Source organism: Sinocyclocheilus grahami, unplaced genomic scaffold, assembly GCF_001515645.1.
Source record: "Sinocyclocheilus grahami isolate Dianchi unplaced genomic scaffold, SAMN03320097.WGS_v1.1 scaffold423.1, whole genome shotgun sequence".
Taxonomy (NCBI): domain Eukaryota; kingdom Metazoa; phylum Chordata; class Actinopteri; order Cypriniformes; family Cyprinidae; genus Sinocyclocheilus; species Sinocyclocheilus grahami.
Genome location: NW_015505602.1, coordinates 789555 through 811779, shown reverse-complemented (window position 1 = coordinate 811779; position 22225 = coordinate 789555). Strand labels below are relative to the sequence as shown.

The following is a 22225-nucleotide window of genomic DNA, read 5'->3' as shown; positions in this document are numbered from 1 at the left end:
TGTGATTACTTTTGTTGTTGTTTTGCGTCGATTTTATTCTGTTGTTTTGTGATGGTTTAGTCATATTTAGACTGTTTTTGGTTTCTAAATTGTATTTGTTTGAATCGTACCTCTGATTTGCGTCGTGTTTTTTCAGCTGTGAACTCATTGTGTTTGTGAACGTTGGTGTATTGTGTGTGTGTGTGTGTGTGTGTGTGTGAGGGGGTCAATGGTGTGCACAGGTGTAAATGAGCGGGTTGTGCGTTTCTTTTCTGTGGTTTACACAGCACTAAAGTGTGTTATTCACTCTCTCCCTCCTTTTCACCATCTGTCTGTCTTCCTTTCGCTGTACTTGAAGGAATTAGACAGCAGGTGGCAAAAAACACCAAACATAGCTTCGATGATTTTACAATCCAAGCACAAAAACAGATCTGGCACAAGCGCAAAACTCACATGCCCCTTTGATATCGTACAATAGTTAATATACTAGACTACACATATTATAAGCAACGCATCGCCTGTTTGTTTCGACAAACCAGAGAATGTATCTTTGAATCGTATAATTGATGTAAATTGATAGTATTCAATCTTATTTAGTAGTCAATTAGATGTTAGATATTTGTGATTGCACTCTTCATGTAATGAAGAGTATATATAGAAGGACCAGCACATATTTATGCAATAATTAAGAAATAATTAAAATAAACATGGCTGAATCTCATGAAAATATGTCATTGTCATATTATTTCACCCCTTGTTATTATATTATTAAATTAAATGATTAGTATATATATATATATGTATAAGAAAATCACACCAATTTTAGGAACTTTGCCATTTTTTGATTCATTGTTGTGTAAAATTTAAAAAATGACCTAAAATATATTTGTTATTATTATTATGGAACCTTTAATATTTGTTGCTTTGTAACATTATTTTCATGACAGTTACTGTAATACAGTATTTTATTTTCTTGTAATGAAAATAATGTTAAAAAAAAACACTGAAATAGGTTAATTTATTATTATTATTTATGGAGAAATTAATGTTTGTTGCTTTGTAACATTATTTTAATGACAGTTACTGTAATAGAGTATATAGTATACAATACAGTATATATTTGATGTTTTATTGTCATGAAAGTAATGTAAAAAATGTTAAAATAACCTACAAATATTTGTATTAATTTTTTTAATATATTTTATTTTGTTTTACATAAAGAAAATTTAGACTTTTTAGGAACATTTCATATTTTTTGCATTGTTTTCATGACAGTTACTGTAATACAGTATTTTTTGCTTTATTGTCACGAAAATAATGTAAAAAAAGGTTAAAAATAACCTTAATAATAATTTTTATTTTATTTTACAAGTAGTTTGAACTGAAATGTGAGTTGGCAGTGTGTGTACACAACCACCCTAAAATGATAAAAATCCACCCAGTGGTTTTTTGTTAATCTACTAAAATCTTTACTCCTTTCTCAAATCGAGCCGATCTCAGATGCCTGTCTGTGTAACGTCACACAGACAGGCCCCTCCCACAATAGTTTGATTGACAGTAGAATTTCAGCACAGACTGGACTGCGTCTTACCTTAGACCCGCCCTGAGTGAGCTGTCATCAGTCCGCCATTGTTTCACCGCCGTAGCAGTTGTAGACAAGAATGACTCCTAAGCGATTGAGGTACTGTACTGTTATTGGATGTAATAATGAACATAGCAGTCGTTATTTACTCCCGACATCTGAGCCGCTGAAGACGCAGTGGATTATGTTAGTTTTTGAAGGGAATGCACCCCCGATCTACATAAATGCATCTATGTTCGCGCAAATCATTCAAGATCCAGCTTCACCTACAGAAGAAGTGAGTGTAAGGTTTTTTTAACGAATCTTTGCAAATCGCCTTTTCTAATAATGTGCTAATTAGCAAGTTTCACAATGAATGCAGCTAAAGTAAACGGTCTCTCTGAGAGCGGCTCGGAAGAGAGGGGCGGGGTCAGCAGAGCTCATTAACATTTAAAGGAAAATGCTACAAATCTGCATGCTCTAGAAAGAGCTGTTTTTGACAGGGTAAAAAAGGTGTTTTTTACACTACCATTGAGAATTTTTAACCAAACTATGTTACAGACTTTTCATTAAGACCCTAAAGAATCATACCAACTTGTGGAAAACGGGCATCCTATGACCCCTTTAATAATTGTTCCCTTATGATACACTTTGTTAGTAGCTTGGACCTGCGATTGTTGATCAGTTAGTACAGTGTTTCCCAATCGGGGTGCCATCTGTCGAGAGCAGGGGTGGCGTGTAAAAAATCATTTTTTTATATTTTTAAATTGCAAAAATTTTCAAAAAAGCATCTATTATATAATATCCATTTCTGATGTCGCCAATAAGAAATTTCGGCTGCCGAAAATTAGTTCACCGCTCAGGTTTCACTTTCACATGGTGTGACGCTCTGGTATTATCCGCTCTATGCGTGTGCGCTCCGCTCAGTCGCTCCACTCGTATACCGTTCATGCTCATCTGAACAGCAAAGTCCACTCAAAAATCAAGCTGACAGGAAAGATCGATGTAGTACAGTGTTGTTTCTGTCTGCAATAGCCCTACTGTGCTGTAACATGGTGTGGTATATGAGCAAGTCTGGTAACGCTGCCCGCTCATTCATTGATCTGCTAACCGCTATGTTATGCTCACGTGTTCTGATGATAATGGCTTTCTAGGACTAAACATTATTTGGATAATTGGTAAAAAATACCCCTTAACCCTACTGTTAGACCTGAAAAACTAAAAAGCAATGTATTTAATTCGAAGGCCTGTCGTTATTTTTTATTTGTGCTATCATTATTAATTTCTTTATTTGTTCTTATTTTATTACTGACTGCTTACTTGTTATTTTTTATTCAATTTAAAGTTTGATATCTCGTGCTACTGCACCAAAATTACCCCACTGTAAAATGAAAAAAACACTGAGTGGGCAAAAATGTGTGTGATAGCTAGTTATAATGGTAATTAAATAATGTTATATGTATAAAAGCCTACATTAAAATCTGTCAGAAATTAGCCTACTGATTGCCACCATTGATAGACACATTTTTTTTATAATATTAAAAATATCTGTATGACATTATATTCTGCAGTTCTTCACTGTTGTACCGAATATCTAAACTTTTCAAATTATCATATTGAAGTTATAAATTAAAATATTGTGCCAAAATTAATTTTGTAGGGTGCCACAAGTTTGTTAAAATTTCCAAAGGGTGCCGCGACTAAAAAAAAGGTTGGGAAACACTGAGTTAGTACACTGTAAGAAAAATGGAAAAGATACTAGTAATTTTCCAGGATATTATCCATTGCAACCCTGTAACCCGAAAACACAATGCGTAATTTAAAATGCAGGTAAAAAAACAATACGGAAGATTCTTTCATATTAGCAAAGTAGATTGTGTCCTTTTACAGACTTTTCTTAGAGTGTAGCATACCAGCTAACTACTAATACACTGCTTAAAGCATAACTGCTGAGAATGTGTAGTATCACTAGTTTACTAGCTATTAAAAAAAACTTAAATTGTTATCATTCAAAAATGTGTAAGTGTTCAATAATTCAATGTATTTAAAAAGTTATTTATAATTTAATATTATATTATGCATATTATTCTACAAACAAATCTAAATGAACATATATAAAATATTATTTTTGATTTGATGTTGTGACACAATTTTGCGTCGTCGATTACGCAACGACGTCATCGCGCAATGACATCACAACGTCATTTAGCAACAAATCGACCTTCCTTTAGTAACTTTCTCTAGTGAAAATTAGTTGGCAACACTGGTGGAAATGCCACAATGATGAAATATGGATTACGTGATTCTGTGAGACACCAAACAACAACAGCACTGAGGGTCAATCATCCGAAACACGCATTCATTTGTCAAAAAACTCCCCAGAGCTTGTTTCTCTCCTAGACCAATAGTGGTGACCGAACAACTGCTTTAATGCGACTTATACCTAAATTCGATTTTCCTTTCCCTCTTCGTTTTCCAGGGGAAACCAGACGGGAAATTTAATCAGGCACACACAAACCCAATAGACAATCTGTGTGACAATTCAGTGTACTTTGAGGCTTTAGGTTTCCTATCGACCGCGGTGACTGACGCGCCATTGTTTACTACGGATCTCATTCACTGCATGTTCGCTCTGCGGGTCACTATATGCGTGACCTCGGCTATGAGTCTAGAAGTGCATTCTGGGAGAATACAAGAAAGAGAACAGCACTGCTAAGTTTAGATTGATGCTTTAGGGTGAGCGGCTTTGATACCAGAAGTATGAAATAATAATATTACACAACCCGCGAGCGCGAACTCTTAAAGGGACAGTTCAGCTAAAAATAACTTTCTGTCATTATTTTATGTTGTACTACACTCGTGTGCAGTTTTTAAGTGTGAAAAGCTAAAAGTTTCATGATAATGTGACAGCATACAGGGTTCGAATGACATGAAGGCAAGTAGACCATACTGTTTTCATTATGTTAATATTCCTTTAAACGTCAAGAAGGTGAGAGACTGAGCTTATATTACACATATATTCTCTGAGCATATACCCTGATCTATTATTAGTCCGTCTCCCACTCAAACACACACAGGGAGAGAGAGAGAGAGAGCAGGTAGCATAAGTGAAGGCAGAAGAGAAAGAGATATGGACAGAAGGATGACCATTGAAGCGAATGTGGAAGAGAGAGAGAAAGAGAGAGAGGCTGGTAATGTGTATATAGGCCACTAAATCAATGGGAATCAGGTTTTCTGAGAGGAGATGACAGGGATATTTATAGAGAAAGAGAGAGAGAAAGCAGATGCATCTGTACTGACTGAACAGATCACTATAGAAAACACAATACATGCATACATTTTTCTTTTTTGGACCCTTATTAACAATTTATTAAATATAGAAGCTATTATTTATTTTAAGTATAAAGATATAGTTTAAATGTTTTTTGTTACATTAGTTTAATATATATACAGTAGTATAGCAGGGGACTGATTAATTCAGTTGAATATATATTAAATGAATTAGAATATATAAATAGAATATATAGTATACATCAGTATAAATCAAGTATGTGGCAGTGATTGTCTTCATCGTGTAACTGTTTGTTATTGTTAACTAAAACTATTAAAAACACATTAAATAAAGCTGAAATTAAAATAGATGTTAAATGAAAAACTGAAACTGAAACTAGAAATGTTGCGTTGGCAACTAAATGAAATAAATATGTTGAAGTTTAAGTGTTGCTAAAACTAAAACTAAAACTGAAATAAATAAAAAACAAATTAAAATGTGTTGTATTATAAAAATATAACAAAACGAATAAAAAATGACTAAAGCACATAAGGAGATTACTAAAACAAACCAAAATTGAAATTAACTTTGAAAATATAAAAAACTCAAATCAAATAATTAAATATATAAATATATAGTAATAATATTATCCTGCAGCAAACTCTTGCTTATGTGATTTTGCTCTAATGAAATAAATTTTTTCATATATTTGTATATTTACAAACTATATATATATATATTAGTTCTGTCAAACGATTAATTGCATCCAAAATAAAAGTTTTTGTTTACATAATATATGTGTGTATTTATTATGTATATATAAATACAAACACATGCATGTATATATTCATGAAAAATATGTTATGTTTATGTTAAATATTTTTATATATAATATAAATTATATGAATATAAATATATACATGGAAATATTTTCAAAATCTTTACTGTATGTGTGTGTATTAATATATACATAATAAATATATACAGTATACACACATATATTATGTAAACAAAAACTTTTATTTTAAATGTGATTAATCGTTTGACTAATATATATACAGTCAAACCAAAAATTATTCAGATACCAGATATAATTTTTGATATTTTTTTACTAGTGGGTGCAGGACACTATAGTTCATTAATGTAAGTGAGGATAGCAAAATAAAGTAAACCGTGACATATTATACACAAAAATTCTTCATACAGTGGACTACCAGTAAAATTGATCAAAATTTGGGACCAAAAATTTGATTTGACACTTTGACCTGACCATATTTCATTACATCCCTTTCTATCAAAGTTATCTGACATTATCAAGATGAATTTATATAGTATAATACTATACGTCTCACATCGGACGAAGAGGATGACCCGACCCGACACCTTACAGCAGCAGCAGAGATTACAGTAATGAGCCTCATGCATCACGCTCACACTCATTAACGGCTCCGCAAGCATCACATACATGTCAAATTCTGCCATTTATTCAATAAGTTTATGCAAAATAAACTCATAGACGCCTCTGTCAGTGTGTGCAATAAACCATTAATCTTCATATACTGCTGATTCTGACTTGAACATGTTACATTTTTAATTGACCTCGTGTAAATGCTGACTTTAGCATGAGATGAGCAGAATGAATTATGGGTAATTACTGGGATGAGGTTTAGCATGTCCTTTCTTTTTGGATCAACACACAAGATTGCTAGAAGGTGGTGATTTCACATAATGAACACACATCTGACTTACGTTTGGTAGTAATGTTTCGGTCGAACGACCTCAAGTTTACAAAATGCAAATTTAAAAACAACTCATTAAAGGAATAGTTCACATAAAAATGAAATTTGTCTGAACATGTCCTTACCCTCTGGCCATGCAAGATGTAGATGAGTTTGTTTCTTCATCAGATTTGGAGAAATGTAGCACTACATCAATTGCTCAGCAATGGATGCTCTGCAGTGAATGGGTGCCGTCAGAATGAGAGTCCAAACAGCTGATAAAAACATCACAATAATCCACACCACTCCAGTCCATCAGTTAACAGTTCACAGTCTTGTGAAGAGAAAAGCTGTGTGTTTGTAAGAAACAAATTAACCACAAAAAAGATTGTTGTCCTCTCACATTGAAAACCACCAACAAACACTCTTAAAAATAAAGGTGCTTCACGATGCCATAGAAGAACCTTTTTGTCTAAATGGTTCCATGAAGAACCTTTAACATCTGAAGAACTGGTTCTGTTTCACAAAAGCTTCTTTGTGGCGAAAGAAGGTTCTTCAGATTATAAAAAGGTAAGAAAGAGATGGTTCTTTAAAGAACCTTTGACTGAATGGTTCTTTGTGGAACCAAAAATGGTTCTTCTAAGGCATTGCTGTGAAGAACCTCTTAAGCACCTTTATTTTTAAAAGTGTATTTGCACTGAAAAAAGTGCTATTATGGATATAAGACTCACATTTTAGCTGGAAGCAAAGGTTTAAAGTTAAAACATTTTCATGATGGATTTGTTCAACATGCAGCTTTTTCTCTTCACAAGATGTTAACTGAGGGACTGGAGTGGTGTGGATTACTTGTGGATTATTGTGATGTTTTTATCAGATGTTTGGACTCATTCTGACGGCACCCATTCACTACTTGGCAATCAAGTGACATACTGCTAAATTTGAACTAACAAACTAGCACTTGAACATGAATTCACTTTGGTTTTTGAAATAAGAATAAGAAGCAAGAGTTTTTCAGCAGGTTTTTTCACGCCTACACGCTCAGATGACAAGGTCGCCGTAAGAGCAGCACATGCCATCCAGACACACTTCATTGAGCATCAAGTCATCCTTACGGCAGCTTATTAAAGACATAACAGACGACCGTAAAGGTTATATAAGAGCGTTATTATCTGTGCTCTGTTCACTGTGGGTCCCGAGGGGAAATCTGCTGGATTTATTCCTCGGCCCATGCAGTTAAATAAATCAAATTTGTGTTTAATGTTTCCTAATCGAAGCTCGTGGGTCACACGTGAGCCAAACAAAACCGGTTTAATCTGTCTTTCTTACTTTAGACTCAACCACTCACCTCAATCACTGACCTTTGCTCCATCACTCCGGTACATTATCAGTCTGAACAACCACCAAGCTGCTCTCTAAATTAACTCAAACGGTAGGGGGGCAGTTCTCAAAACCATTACGTTAAAAAAAAAGAACTAAAGCAGCATTAAAGATGAATGAGTGCCTGCAGGAAGTGCTGCTCCTGTGAGAGGAAGCCGTCAGGCCTGCGCTGTGTGTCAGCGAGGCCTGCGGTGCAGGTCTGGAACTGACTAGAAATTCATTTCTATGGCCACCAATGATGTTCTCAGAAGGACACCCGCTGTTTTTCTCCACTGCATGCTGCATAAATGATCCTCGGCACACTGCACACTGAGAGAAAGACAGAGAGAGAGGGAAATCAGTGCCATCTCTATTTCAAAAATCACTTGTTTAGAAGGACAGGACTTTTAAGTCAATTAGTACTCTGCTGGGTGCCATTATTTCAAGGTTAAAGTCAACACATTTAAGATTACACGCTCGTGTGGATGTGGCAGCATTGACATTTATGAAATTGACAGTTGAGCATACATGTACAACCGGTGTTGGGTGTAACGCATTACAAGTAATGCGAGTCATGTAATCAGATTACTCCCCCCCCCCCAAGTAACTAGTAAAGAAATGCATTACTTTTAAATTTACAAGAAAATATCTGAGTTACTTTGTTTTTCCATTTATTTACCGACAGCTTTAAAGGGATAGTTCACCCAAAAATGTAAATTCTGTCATTAATTACTCATCCTCATGTCGTTCTAAACCCGTAAGACCTTTGTTTTGCTTCAGAACACATATTAAGATATTTCTGATGAAATGCGAGAGCTTTCTGATCCTGCAAAGACAGTGTCAGAGAAGGCTTTTGGTGAGAAAGGGCCTTTAGAGTTGCAAAAAATATTACTTTTTCATTTTTTTGGGTTATAAAAAATAACTAAGCAAGCCCAGCCCAGGTGACAAAAAGTAACGCAAAAGTAGCGTAATGCATTACTTTGCATAGAAAGTAACTAAGCAACACAGTTAAGTTTTTATGGAGTAATGCAATATTGTAATGCATTACTTTTTAAAGTAAATTGTGATGACAGTATGTGTGATTACATGAAAATTACATCGCAAATGATTTGAAATCTCTTGTAAATGTTTTTGAGTAAGGTATATACAATGTGCAATGTGTTCAATAAAAATAAAAAACGTAAATGTATGTTGCATGATGTGTAACTCCTGTTAAATGTATTTTATATATAACTTTTTAATTATTTATACAATAAATTGCAATTTTAATATTATATTTATAATTGTATACATATATATATATAATATTTTAAATTGTTCACATTAAATTGATCAAAAGTGACAGTGAAGACATTTATTATATAAAAAAGATTAAATATTTTTTTAAAACATGCATCATGGGTTCCACAAAAATATTAATCAGCACCATTTTTAACATTGATAATAATATAAATGTTTCTTTAGCAGCACATCAGCATATTAGAATGATTTCTGAAGGATCATGTGACACTGAAGACTGGAGTAATGATGCTGAAAATCATAGAAATAAATGACATTTTGAATATATTCAAATAGAAAAAAAAATTGTAACAGTATTTTACAATATTACTGTGTTTTATTTTATATATCATATGGACTGCATTTATGCTGCTTTTTGACATTTTTGCACATCAACGGTACCCGTCCCTATCCACTTTCATTAAAAACAAGCTCTCTAGATATTATGCTAAACGCCTCCTTTTCAGTTCCACGGAGGAAAGAACACAAAAAATGTTTGGAAACAAAATGTGACCCTGAACCACAAAACCAGTCATAAGAGTCAATTTTTTTTAAAATTTAGATTTATGCATCATCTAATATGCAAAGCAATAAATAAGCTTTCCAGTGATGTATGGTTTGTTAGGATCAGACAATATTTGGCCGAGATACAACTATTTGAAAATCTGGATTCTGAGGGTGCAAAAAAATCTAAATATTGAGAAAATCAGCTTTAAAGTTGTCCAAATGAAGTTCTTAGCAATGCATATTACTAATCAAAAATTAAGTTTTGATATATTTACTGTAGGACATTTACAAAATATCTTCATGGAACATGATCTTTACTTAATATCCTAATGATTTTTGGCATAAAAGAGAAATCTATAATTTGACCCATACAATGTATTGTTGGCTATTGCTACAAATATACCCCAGCGACTTAAGACTGGTATGGTCACATTTCTTTAACTGTAGGTGAGTTCTGCTTGTAATGGCGCAATCTCACCGCTAGAAGTCGCCCCTTCGACACGCAACTCCTCGGCTGTCTGAGAGGCGTGATTGGCGTGCGCAACGAGTGAACGCACAGGGCTTTACTGCGGGACAGGGCTGATATACAGTCATTCACATTTCTGTTCGCTCTTCTCTCTTTCTGTTCATCTTCACGGGCCCCTCGAGGCCTGTGCGTGCGAACCGGGTGATAGAGGTTTAGGGTGGAAGCCTTTGGGAACACGGACTCTTCCCCATCGGGATGGAGACCGACCAGCCCCACCTGCGGTGCCTCATCTGCGCACAAATGGGATGTTATGCAACAACGGGTTAATAAAGCAGCGCTTCAGTTAGTGTTTCACTGACTACTATGGCACCAGGTGCATGTTCAATACTCAAAGGATAGAAACTATGTTTTTTCCAAACACGCAAGCGCAAGACACAAAACCCTTCACCGACTTGACATTCAATTAACCAGTATCTATTTTGTTACAAGTATTTATTTCCTTTTAAATTACAAGTAATTAATATAAGATATAAAATGCTACTAATCCAGCTTCACTATTAGACACTACAGTATAGGCTACTAGCAGCACGTATTCTCACTATTATAAATGAATAGCTTTTTTAACTTGTAAAAATGGCTACTTTTTAAGTACTAGCATCTACAAATGTTACAGGAATACAAGAGTCTAGTCTAATGAACAGGTAGTGTTATTTTTGGCATGAATAGCCATTTGTAACTTGAATGTGCGAGGCTTCCGGTGTCATTTGCTAGCTATTTTTCTTGTGCAGATCAGTCCATTATGCCGCTTGATATTGCAGACTTGTATTTGTTATCATTTTTTAAATTCATTACCATAAATATAAACACACTGGTTTGTAGAACAAATAGTTTTATCGTTAACTGCACAATACCTCTTGCAGAGGCCTAATAATGAACCGGAAGTCTCGCACATTCACGGAAAACAGCTCACTTCTGCATTGTAAAATAAGGGGAATAGGGTTAAATCAGTACTGGAAAAATATATTAGTACGCTGAAAAAAAATGATACTACATTTTTTTAAGGTACGTGGTTGCAAACAATTTATTTTAGCTACATTTAATAGAAAAATATGTTGAAAGTTAGTCAAATAAAAAAAGAATTTAGTAAATTCTATGAATCATTTTTTTCAGTGTACACTCTAAAAAATGCTGGGTTAAATACAACCCAATTGGGTTGTTTTGACCCAGCGGTTGGGTAAAATGTATAACCCAACCTTCTGGTTAGAAACCCAACCGCTGGGTCAAAACAACCCAATAGCTGGGTTTGTCCCTATTTTACCCAGCACTGGGTTGTATTTAACCCAGCATTTTTTAGAGTGTAAATATTTAAATGGTAAATAAGTACTATTGTATAACTGTAAAACTAGAACAGGTAGCTACCAGAAACAAGAACCTATGCATAGTTGGAAACAAGTATTTGATTGATAGAAACCATAGATAACCATTGCTCAACGGCAAAAATCTGCAATTAGTTACCGGTAACTGTGGAATAGTTAGTTGTAATTAATGGGATAGTGAGTAACAGCAAAGGAATACAAGCTTTATGTAATCAACAATACTATAATTGAAAGATATTGGGATATAGTAGCCTTATAAATATGTAGGCTACCTACTAAATACTAAAAATATACTAGTCATGCACTGTTTGTTGTATATTTTCTGAATAAAAGTAGGCTAAATGAAGAAAAAGATAGCTACTATTTAAAAATTGGTGTTCAGAAATTTCGAGTGAGTTTCACAAACAATTACAAAGCAACAGCAAGTAACACTGAATTAAAACTCCATTATTATTTTGTTTTACTTAGCCTACAACTTGCAACAGCGAAGTATAGTGACATAAAAATGCAGATTATAGTTGGTTATAAGGAATAAATGTCAAAGCAAGCTCACACAGACGTGTTCAATCAAACCATTTAGTCTGCACGCTTTATTCCCACAGCAATATAACACTTTGTCAAAGCGTTGATGGATGTCATATACTGTATGTGCATGCATATAGACACAATAACAGCTCCGGAGCATCCTCTACCCCAGCCCACCCCAGCCCACCCCAGCCCACCCCACCCGCGGGGCAATGTCTCAGAGCACGTCACCGTGAGTGTGTGTGTGTGTCTGTGTGTGTGTGAGGAAGGAGAGAGAGAGAGAGTAGATGCGTGCAGACAACCTGCCTGCGCGTAATTCTGGGAGGACTCTCCGCCGAGCAACGACATAATAAACACAAGAGTTTCCCTCGGCGGAGTAACAATAAGCTCTTGAATCACGCCACACCATCCAGTCAGGGGTCCATCATCAATCTGCAGTCATGTATCTGAACAGGGAGGAGGAGTACAGCAAAGGTAAGTGCTTTTATTTCTGTTGCCATTAAACTTGTAGGAGTATCTTCTTCTCACCTTGGACGGATGCCTCTGGCTCTGGGTTGCACAGGTGGGGTTGCACAATGGAGTTGGGGGGGGGTGGCACGATCGCACCTGTCACGGGGTCATCACTTCTTTGCCCCCTTGTTTTACATCATTGTCCGAGCGCGCGCAAACAAAAGAGACAGGCGCGCACTAATGACTGTTTGACATTGTCACGCGCTCTCGGGGCATTTGCATTGACAGCGATTACTGTGGCGTGCTGGATTTGATAACTAACTTTGATTTGAGGTCCCGTGGAGATCTGTCGTTGCGTAATGATACGCGAATGCTTTCTTAGCGAAGGCTCAGTCGGGGCTACTTGTTGTGCGCTTCGTCCTTGATAGAGCTTCACGCGAAGAGACTTGAGGAAGGACAAATGACTAGAACACAAGGTCAAAGCATCTCGAAGCGGGCTAGACGGTGCCTCGTCCCCGTTATCCGCACCATTACACGCGCACCTTGGCATTGTGGTGAATCTTTATGATGATTCCGTGGGCGTTTTGCTGGGGTTCGGTGGGCTGTTATTTGTGTCAACTCTCCCACGTGTTTCCGAAGCGTGATTCCCCGTGAATTCACAGGGTGCCCACTACAATTGGCCCCGGTGTCTCTCCCACGGTAAATGAATTTGCTTCGGGGCTCCGGAACGGAGGTGACTGGAATTAAGAGTGGAGGCGCGTTCGGGCTTCGCCAACAACACCTGCTGCTACCGAGAGCCAGAAAGCAAAAGACGGTGTTTGATATGCGGTAAAGGCCGTGAGGAGATAATAACCGTGGCGTGAATGCAACTGTGTGGGTTTGGAAAGGAAAGGTGGTCGCGGATAAGCCCTCAAATATCAGGCTAATACGAGACACACAGGACAAACCTGACACAGAAATGGGATCTGGTTAAAAAAAAAAGCAAGTTAGGTGTTTAATTGGATTTTTCTCACTCAAATTAACTGGCAAACACGAATCAACCTAATGTGAATGTACAATTTCAAAGGGCTCATAATAAATCGAACCATGCTTGAACGTTGTGAATTGGTTCTCTGTAATAACCAAACAAGAGTCACACAAGGAAATGTTCCATGTTTGCTTGGAAGGTTATCTTAATAACTGGTATGTCATTCTAATTAAGGCATTATTTACTAATTAAGACATCATTTAGTCCATTTCTGGACAATTCCCATGAGAAGGTTCAGTAATTAGTAGGTTTGCTTTTTTCCACATCCCGAGAAGTTCAGCAAAACATGCCTGTACCCACTATGGCTGGCACGATGCAGCTCAGCGATTCGAATCTTTTGAATCTATTAACGATTCGCATATTCATTCAGTGTCCTTTTACGCCTGCAGGTGGCGACAACTGAATCTTTTGTGTGTTAAAGGGGTCATATGATGCGATTTCAATTTTTTGAACCTTAAACCGCATAAACACATTTCATTACACCAAATACACCAAATAATGCTCTTTTTAGCAACATCATATGACCCCTTTAAGAGCAAACAAGTCATTGAGTCATTCACTCGAGTACACAGAAACAAGCGTTGTTGTGTTTCATTAAACTTTGCTGGTCTTTAAATGTACTCTAGAAACTCAATAAACAGTGATAAGCATCATAAGGATTTGTTAAAGCTTAATTCCTTCATTTGCTTCAATGCTACGTCAACTTTACAAATTGAATGTATCGTTCGAATCTTGTTCAGGTGATTCGTTTAGTGAAGGGGGCGTATTCCTTCAGCATGTTCAACCAATGAAATTCGCCATTAGAGAATGTGCACAAATGGTATTGGTTCTTGTTAGGAAGTCACACGCTTCCAAACAGAGAACAAAAGCGTCAAACTGAACGATAATAACGATTCGTTCACTTAAAAGATTCATTTAAAGTATTGATTCTTTCACAAACGAACAACCACTAATACACAATCAGTCAGCAGGTGCTCTCACTCAGTCGGGATTTAACTTCAGTCAGGTAATCGAAAGCCTGTACATGTTGAGGGAGTGTATTTGTTGATGGTTTAATTGATTGGGGTGTGACTGATGGAGTTAATTGATTAAGTTAATTGATGTAGCCCTGTACTTTCAATTTTCCCGCGCTTCAAGGTTGACGCGGGAAGCGTGTGGTCAAGTTTTTGTCTCAGATGCTGTTTTATTATTATGTGTCTTTAATTTTATGAGGTAGGCTAATTGATAAAGAGATGCTTTTGCAAATGGTATCACATGAGTGATCACAACTGTGGGTTTGTGACCCATTAATTGTGTTCGATTAAAAACGCCAAAACGTTTAATGAGATAACTTGTTTTGAGGAACAAATACCGAATCACGAACAGACTGTAGAGATGTTAAACACAATCTGGAGCCTCACCCCCTCTTTTACTATTTCTATGAGACATATTTAACTTTCATGCTTGTTACTCTTCCTTTAATTACTTGTTTTTATTAAATACAGATGACAAGGAAATTGTGACTTTAGTATGAGCTTCAAACCAAGCAAACCCCTTATACAAAGTGCCATTGCTTCTGTATACATCCACAGGGCTTTATCTATACCAGGGGTGGGCAAACTTGGCCCTTTCAGGTCACTTTCCTTCAGAGGTTAGCTTCAACCAGGGTGCGAGCTAGGGGGAGCTCGGCTCCCCTTAAAAAGACCTGGGCTCCCCTGAAAACGGGATTTGTGAAATTTTGGGGGGTCCCAAAAAATATTGTTTCTGTGCACGTTATTTTGACGTGCAATTTCAGTTTTGTGTAATGTGATCATCGTGGATTATTATGTGAAAAATTGCAAAAATATCATTCATTCATGCATGACGGCGATTTAAACCTAATTCACTTAAATTAAGATATTTAAATTAACTATTCTTATCATGAGCATCAAGGTGTGGGGGCGCTGCGGTGCAAATTCCACTCATGTTTAGTACATGTTAACTTAAAGATTCGTAGAAAAAATATAAACGCTGGACTCTGTGGTCGATTCTGTGTTAAGGTAAGGCATGTTATTCGCAATTATGTGTTGTGGCTGGGTTGTTATAGGTCTGCGTGACTCTCGATGTCTTAGGCCTAACTGAACGGAGGAATTATGGTATTCTTCTGTAGCCTGACGACCGTTGTTCATGTGAACTCAAAGACAGCCTGATGCTTTGTTTATAGACTATTTGTGGGTGGCTGTTTGTTGTTTCACCTATCAATTCGTGTCGATAAAGTATAATAGGGTAAATCCTGTATAGTGATTTATCCTATATAGTGCTTGCATAAAGCAAGTAGTGCATACACTTGTAGCTGTTCTGTATCTTTGTAAGTCATTGTAAGTTCTCTTTTGAGGCATGCGCAAGCGCACAACCCTCCCCCCCCCCCCCACACACACACACACAAAAAAACAACAACAAGTGGGCTCCCCCAAAGTCCACGGTATAGTTCGAACACTGGCTCCAACGCCAATCAAACACACCTGAACCAGCTAATCATTGTCTTCAAGACTACTAGAAAGCTACAGGCAGGTGAGTTTTATCAGGGTTGGATCAAATCTCTGCAGGAAAGTGGCCTGGAAGGGCCAAGTTTGCCCATCACTGATCTATATAGTTAAGAAATGGTGAAGCTTCAGGATTATTACTGATTATTGCATCTCTCTCTCGCTCTCTCTCTGTCTTGTTGATTTATGTCATTGATAGATGGAGTTACTCACTAGAATGGACCAAATATTAGAGATTGGGGGACTAAATGTAAAAGTTCAAGAACTGGTTTTCATTTATCAAGTCCAATCCTGGCCTCTCATGCTAGATAGGTTTGTGTGTGTGTGATTGTATTGAGTGAAGAAGTGGACAGATTGCAGATGATAAGTGAGGGAATGGACCAAACGGTGAAAAAAAAGTCTATGTGTGTAAATATGGATGTGTCACCGAGGCACAGAAGATGACAGGAGGGGTATAATGTGCCGAAATGATGGACAGTTCATGTATTATTCATGCAGTCCTGTTGATCTGAAACAGAGAGAGAGATGGAGAGACACAGACAAACAGAGAAAGAAATAAAAAGAGACAAATTGCCTGTGCCTCTGTAGACTGTTCTGTATTTAAATCTTGAGCGACTGCAGTGTCAAACCAACAGGATTTTCTCATTAAATTGCCGCAATACAGATTTTAAGTGTATTTTGGTACTAAATATAATAGATCTATAACCAAGATCAATGATTGTGAATCTTGTTGAATGACTCGGAAGCCCATTTTGATTGTACAATTGCTCCTTATGTATTAGTATTGTGTATTTTGATTCATCCTAGTGACTTTTAGTTGGAGCCTTTTGGTTTTGGTTGTTTAGATTTGTGCAGTAGGTTGCGTCAGTGAGTTTGCATTCCCATTCAGTTCAATGGCAGATTGACCTGAATGCTGCCATCTTTGCATTATGAACACACATTTTTGGAGCCAATCACCTGAGTCACTAAATGTCATGGACGAGACATCAAAAAATCCATTTGATACTATTGAGAATTCCCCCAAAATGTCTGATATTGGTGAAACATCTACGATAGTATAATATAATGAATCTTTTGCAGTTTAATGTTGCTTGCGTTGCAAGTCTTGAATGCCCATCAATGGAGAAATGTATTTTTGACCACTTTTTGGACCGCACTGAATTGTTTACTACCAAAGAGTCTTATTATCATATAAATGAGTAAAACCAGCATCTACAAATCTACAAAGGCAAATAGTGTCAATCTGTTATTGTTTCCAATAGTTTGTTGTGGGACTGCTGAGCTTAGCTTTTTTGTCTTGCCATAGAAAACAGACAACAATAGACTGCTTAAATGATTTACGAGTTATATGATAATTGTATTATAATGTCCTTTAACAGTGATGGGCAACCAGTTGTGCATCAAAGCAATACATTCCCAAAAGCCTACTGCCAGTTAGCGTTATTTTAATTATGTATGCTCATCAGTAATTTTTACACATTCAGAAATTGCTATTTTGCATACCTGTTAAACAGTTTTCACTGGACTGAATGAATGACATGCCCCCTTTTGTTTTAGTTAGAAAATTTTAGTTCGAGAACATGTTTTGTTCATTCACTACAGAATGCTGTGCCAAAGACTTAAAGCAACTGTATGGACGTTTTGTTTTACCTATGACTTTCTAAAAATGTTCTGACTTTTATTAAGGTGAATGGCTTCTGTTTCTTTGTTCCGCCCCAGATGTCTGTTTTGGGAGTATGTACGTTTGGGTATGAAATCCCACAAGAAGGGTGGATTGTTTTATGGGCCGCTACAAATGGTCGTATACTGCTATCCATTGTAACTCTGGCAGTAGCCCCATTTACATGCACACTTTTTTGCCATTCCAACTGAGATCTTTCCGATTGATGGATTCTGGTTGACTGTTTACATGGAATGTTATCTAAACTGATCTGGTGTTTACATGTGCTGACGCTTTCAATCGGAATAATGTGACGTGCACATAGCTTGTCTGCCGGATCAGGGGTCATTCACATATCGCATCTTTTGCACGCTCAAGTTCGTTATTTCAGATGTAGATGCACAGCAAATAGAGAGTGACGCAGTCATGACGAGCTCGGTTTTTCCAAGCGCGTCTGTGCCACAGCGAGATGAAAATCTCAACTTTTCTGAATGCCGCAAGTGCACCGCAGGTCATGTGAATAGAACCAACCAATCACCCTTTCTGTAACAACATTGAAAGCTCAGCCAAAATGGAGGAACAGCTGATCTTAGCTGTACAGGGATAAATAAATTTAGTATAAATTTAGTAGTAGAGCTACTGCAAGTGATTTTTCAGTGCTGGAAATCCATTTATCTTTTGCTGAAACTTCTGCATCGTCATGGAGAACGCAGGACACAGTTTCTTAGCAACGGCTAAGCTTCTGAGCGCTTTGGAAAGAGGAAGAAAGCGGCGTGCCTAGCGTTTTCCACGCGTTTATAGGTGCCACATGTGAACGTCCCCTAAGAAGCATCAATTTTCTACCCCTTCCTCCTGGGAAGACCAGAACCATCCAGTTGTTCAATTATGTTCCGTTTTTTAAAAATACTTCTTTGTTCCGCCCCAGATGTCTGTTTTGGGAGTATGTACGTTTGGGTATGAAATCCCACAAGAAGGGTGGATTGTTTTATGGGCCGCTACAAATGGTCGTATACTGCTATCCATTGTAACTCTGGCAGTAGCCCCATTTACATGCACACTTTTTTGCCATTCCAACTGAGATCTTTCCGATTGATGGATTCTGGTTGACTGTTTACATGGAATGTTATCTAAACTGATCTGGTGTTTACATGTGCTGACGCTTTCAATCGGAATAATGTGACGTGCACATAGCTTGTCTGCCGGATCAGGGGTCATTCACATATCGCATCTTTTGCACGCTCAAGTTCGTTATTTCAGATGTAGATGCACAGCAAATAGAGAGTGACGCAGTCATGACGAGCTCGGTTTTTCCAAGCGCGTCTGTGCCACAGCGAGATGAAAATATCTCAACTTTTCTGAATGCCGCAAGTGCACCGCAGGTCATGTGAATAGAACCAACCAATCACCCTTTCTGTAACAACATTGAAAGCTCAGCCAAAATGGAGGAACAGCTGATCTTAGCTGTACAGGGATAAATAAATTTTGTATAAATTTAGTAGTAGAGCTACTGCAAGTGATTTTTCAGTGCTGGAAATCCATTTATCTTTTGCTGAAACTTCTGCATCGTCATGGAGAACGCAGGACACAGTTTCTTAGCAACGGCTAAGCTTCTGAGCGCTTTGGAAAGAGGAAGAAAGCGGCGTGCCTAGCGTTTTCCACGCGTTTATAGGTGCCACATGTGAACGTCCCCTAAGAAGCATCAATTTTCTACCCCTTCCTCCTGGGAAGACCAGAACCATCCAGTTGTTCAATTATGTTCCGTTTTTTAAAAATACTAATCAATACGTTTGTCTCCGTCGCACTCCAGTTTGATTTCGCCGCTGCCGCCATTTTGTATTCTGACGACACCAGGCATGGACAGAAGGGTGTACACTCAAAGTAATCGGATCAGCTTGTTTACATTTGAAATTTTTCGTTTGATCGGTTCATGACAAGGTTTATTCCACCCCTTTCAATCCAACTGATATTTCAATCGGTTTGAGCATTTTTATTCAGATTGAGGTGTTTACATGGAGCATTTTCATTCAGATTGGACCTTTAAATGGGTTATAATCGGAATACAATGCTCCATGTAAACAGGGCTAGTAATATATTTATGACAGTGAATTCCACTTAACTTTAGTGGGCTCCAAAGTCCAAAAAATACTCAAAACTACTATATACAGTTGCTTTAAATTCACTCTGATTCATTCAGTGAAGGAGTGTGTTTGTTTACTAGGTCCAGCCAATGCAATCTGTGCACATTCTGCAGTATAAAGCAGTTTGCTTGTGTTACAATAGGTTTTTGAAGGCAGGAAAAGGTCACCAAAGTGGTCACACACTCTACAATGGAAGGATGATTTGTTCACTTAAAAGATTTCTTCAAAAACACAAAGTCAATCGCGATCGAAACACCCCTAGATAGTCATAATTAGCTCTCAACACCATCCAAAGAGTTACAGAGCCATTGTTCCCCCTTAGATATATTACTTCCAGCTTCAAGAGTTTCTAAAAGCCAGGTCGAAGATGGCCGCTGAACCCTTGGAGAGTTGCTCCTGTGACCCGTCGTTTCTTTAAAATATTACTCACAGTACCTAAGCTCGGACAACAAGGGAGAGTAATTGGAAACCAGTAGCGAGCTATTATACAGAGGATAAGTGAGAGGGAAGAGCATTGATTTTAAGCTCTGTTGGGTCTTACCCTGCTCTTATGAGAAACAGGAAATTGATTGTGAGTTTGAGCCTCTTCATCATAATGAATATTAGATGCCAAAATTGTCAGCTAATGAATATGTTGGCATGTATCAAAGTTAAATGCGACCGCTCGCTCACAATTCTTTAGAAATAATCTGTTGCATTCTCTGTCACAGGCTGGTCACGCGATTGATTTTATTGGCAAATGGGAGTGCGGACGTGACCTTGAATGAAGTGCGAAGGCCCCGTGGTTCATTTTCATGCTTCTTACGGTGCATTCTTCAGCAGTAAAATTCAATTGTCGTCATGAATGGAGAGAAGCGTGTGACCTTACGAGTGAGCATGTTATATTTCAGAGTTCCAGGTTTTACTTTTTCTATTCTTTTCAACATTTGCCATCACAGTTGGTTCATTGAAGGACACTGAGTCTTGAAGTTTTTAAACGGATAAGTTTAAGTGCAGGTTTAATGGAGTAATTGTTCATAATTTGGCCCCTTTAAAATGCCGGAAAGCGTCGCTATCTGATCCGGCAGTCTGATTAGCGATTAAAGGTCCGTCTGTCTCATTGATTAATGCTAATTTCTACCCCGGGGTCAGACTGAATCAAAACAGTAGCCCGAATGCCCCAGTGCACAATGACAAATATTTTTTATGGCGACTGTGTGAAATCATATCTTCTGAGGCAATATTTATTGTTTCACAAATCAGTGACACTAGTTAGTTAGTTTAGTTTATTGTCCTTTCGGAAATTCTTTTTGTATCTGTGGCAACTCTTCAGTGATCAACAACAATAATTAACAATACAAATATCAACAGGTTACAACACATCACATATAAATACAACCAGCATCAAACAACATCCCTCTCACAACAACAGAATCACTGCCATAGATGTACAATGACAACTGTGATATCACAATTTATTTAACAGAGCTATACTGGATGAAATAAAAGATCTTTGTGCACAGGCAATCCTTTAATAATGGTACCCTGTACCTTCGACCAGATGGTAATAACTCATATTCACCACAAAGAGGATGAGATGCATCGTGAAGAATTGTATGGCAAGGAAACTAGATTGACACCCATCAACAAACTTATCCACACCTCTATGATACTCCACTTCATCTTCAATGATCAAACCAACAATTGCCGTATCGTCTGCATATTTGACATTAAAAACATCAGATGAAAAACCTCTACATTCATTTGTATAAAGGGTAAATAACACTGGGGAGATAATACTTCCCTATGGGGTCCCTGTGTTGGTAAAAATAGAGGAAGAGAAAGCAGAGTTCACCCTAATACACTGTAATCTATCAGTCAAAAAAGACTCAACCCATCTAATGAGTCTGCTATTCACACCCAGCTTAAACAATCTTTCCATTAGAATATGTGGTCGTATAGTATTAATGCAGATGAGAAATCTATAAACATAACACGGGCATATCGCTTTGGTTGATCAAGATGACAGTAGAGTCTTTGTAGCATATACAAGAGGGCATCTTCTGCACTCCTCCCTCTCCCATATGCAAATTGTAAAGGATCAAGTTTGTTTCACACCTCAGAAAGAACATGATCTAACACTATTTTTTCAAAACTCTTCATGACAATAGATGTCAAGGCTACCGGACGATAATCATTTAAAACTGCTGGTTTAGATTTTTTTGGCACAGGCACTATAAATGAACATTTCCAGGCAGTAGGTACATAGCAAGTATCCACAGACACTTGAAACAGATGACTGTAAATGACACTAAGCTCCTCCCTACACTCCTTAAGTACCCTACCAGTTATTCTATCAGGACCCGCTGCCTTCCTTGTATTAACCCTTTTAAAGATCCTACAAACTTCTTCCGATGTTATAATGATTTCCTG

General features: G+C 37.3%; 1 protein-coding gene and 1 long non-coding RNA gene across 4 annotated transcripts in view; both read left to right on the top strand.

Moving 5' to 3' along the window:
• The first annotated feature begins 12288 nt into the window (after positions 1–12288).
• Positions 12289–22225, top strand: part of LOC107551433 (synaptotagmin-7-like) — a 157806-nt gene continuing 147869 nt past the window's right edge. For all 3 annotated transcript variants that reach the window (XM_016233034.1, XM_016233035.1, XM_016233033.1), the window contains exon 1: positions 12289–12511. In XM_016233034.1, coding sequence (XP_016088520.1) covers positions 12478–12511 — 34 coding nt within the window. In that variant the 5' untranslated portion in view covers positions 12289–12477. The remainder of the gene's footprint in view (positions 12512–22225) is intronic.
• LOC107551434 (uncharacterized) overlaps positions 12895–22225 on the top strand; it is a 16928-nt gene continuing 7597 nt past the window's right edge. The window contains exon 1 of the long non-coding RNA XR_001604769.1: positions 12895–12904. This is a non-coding gene — a long non-coding RNA (uncharacterized lncRNA). The remainder of the gene's footprint in view (positions 12905–22225) is intronic.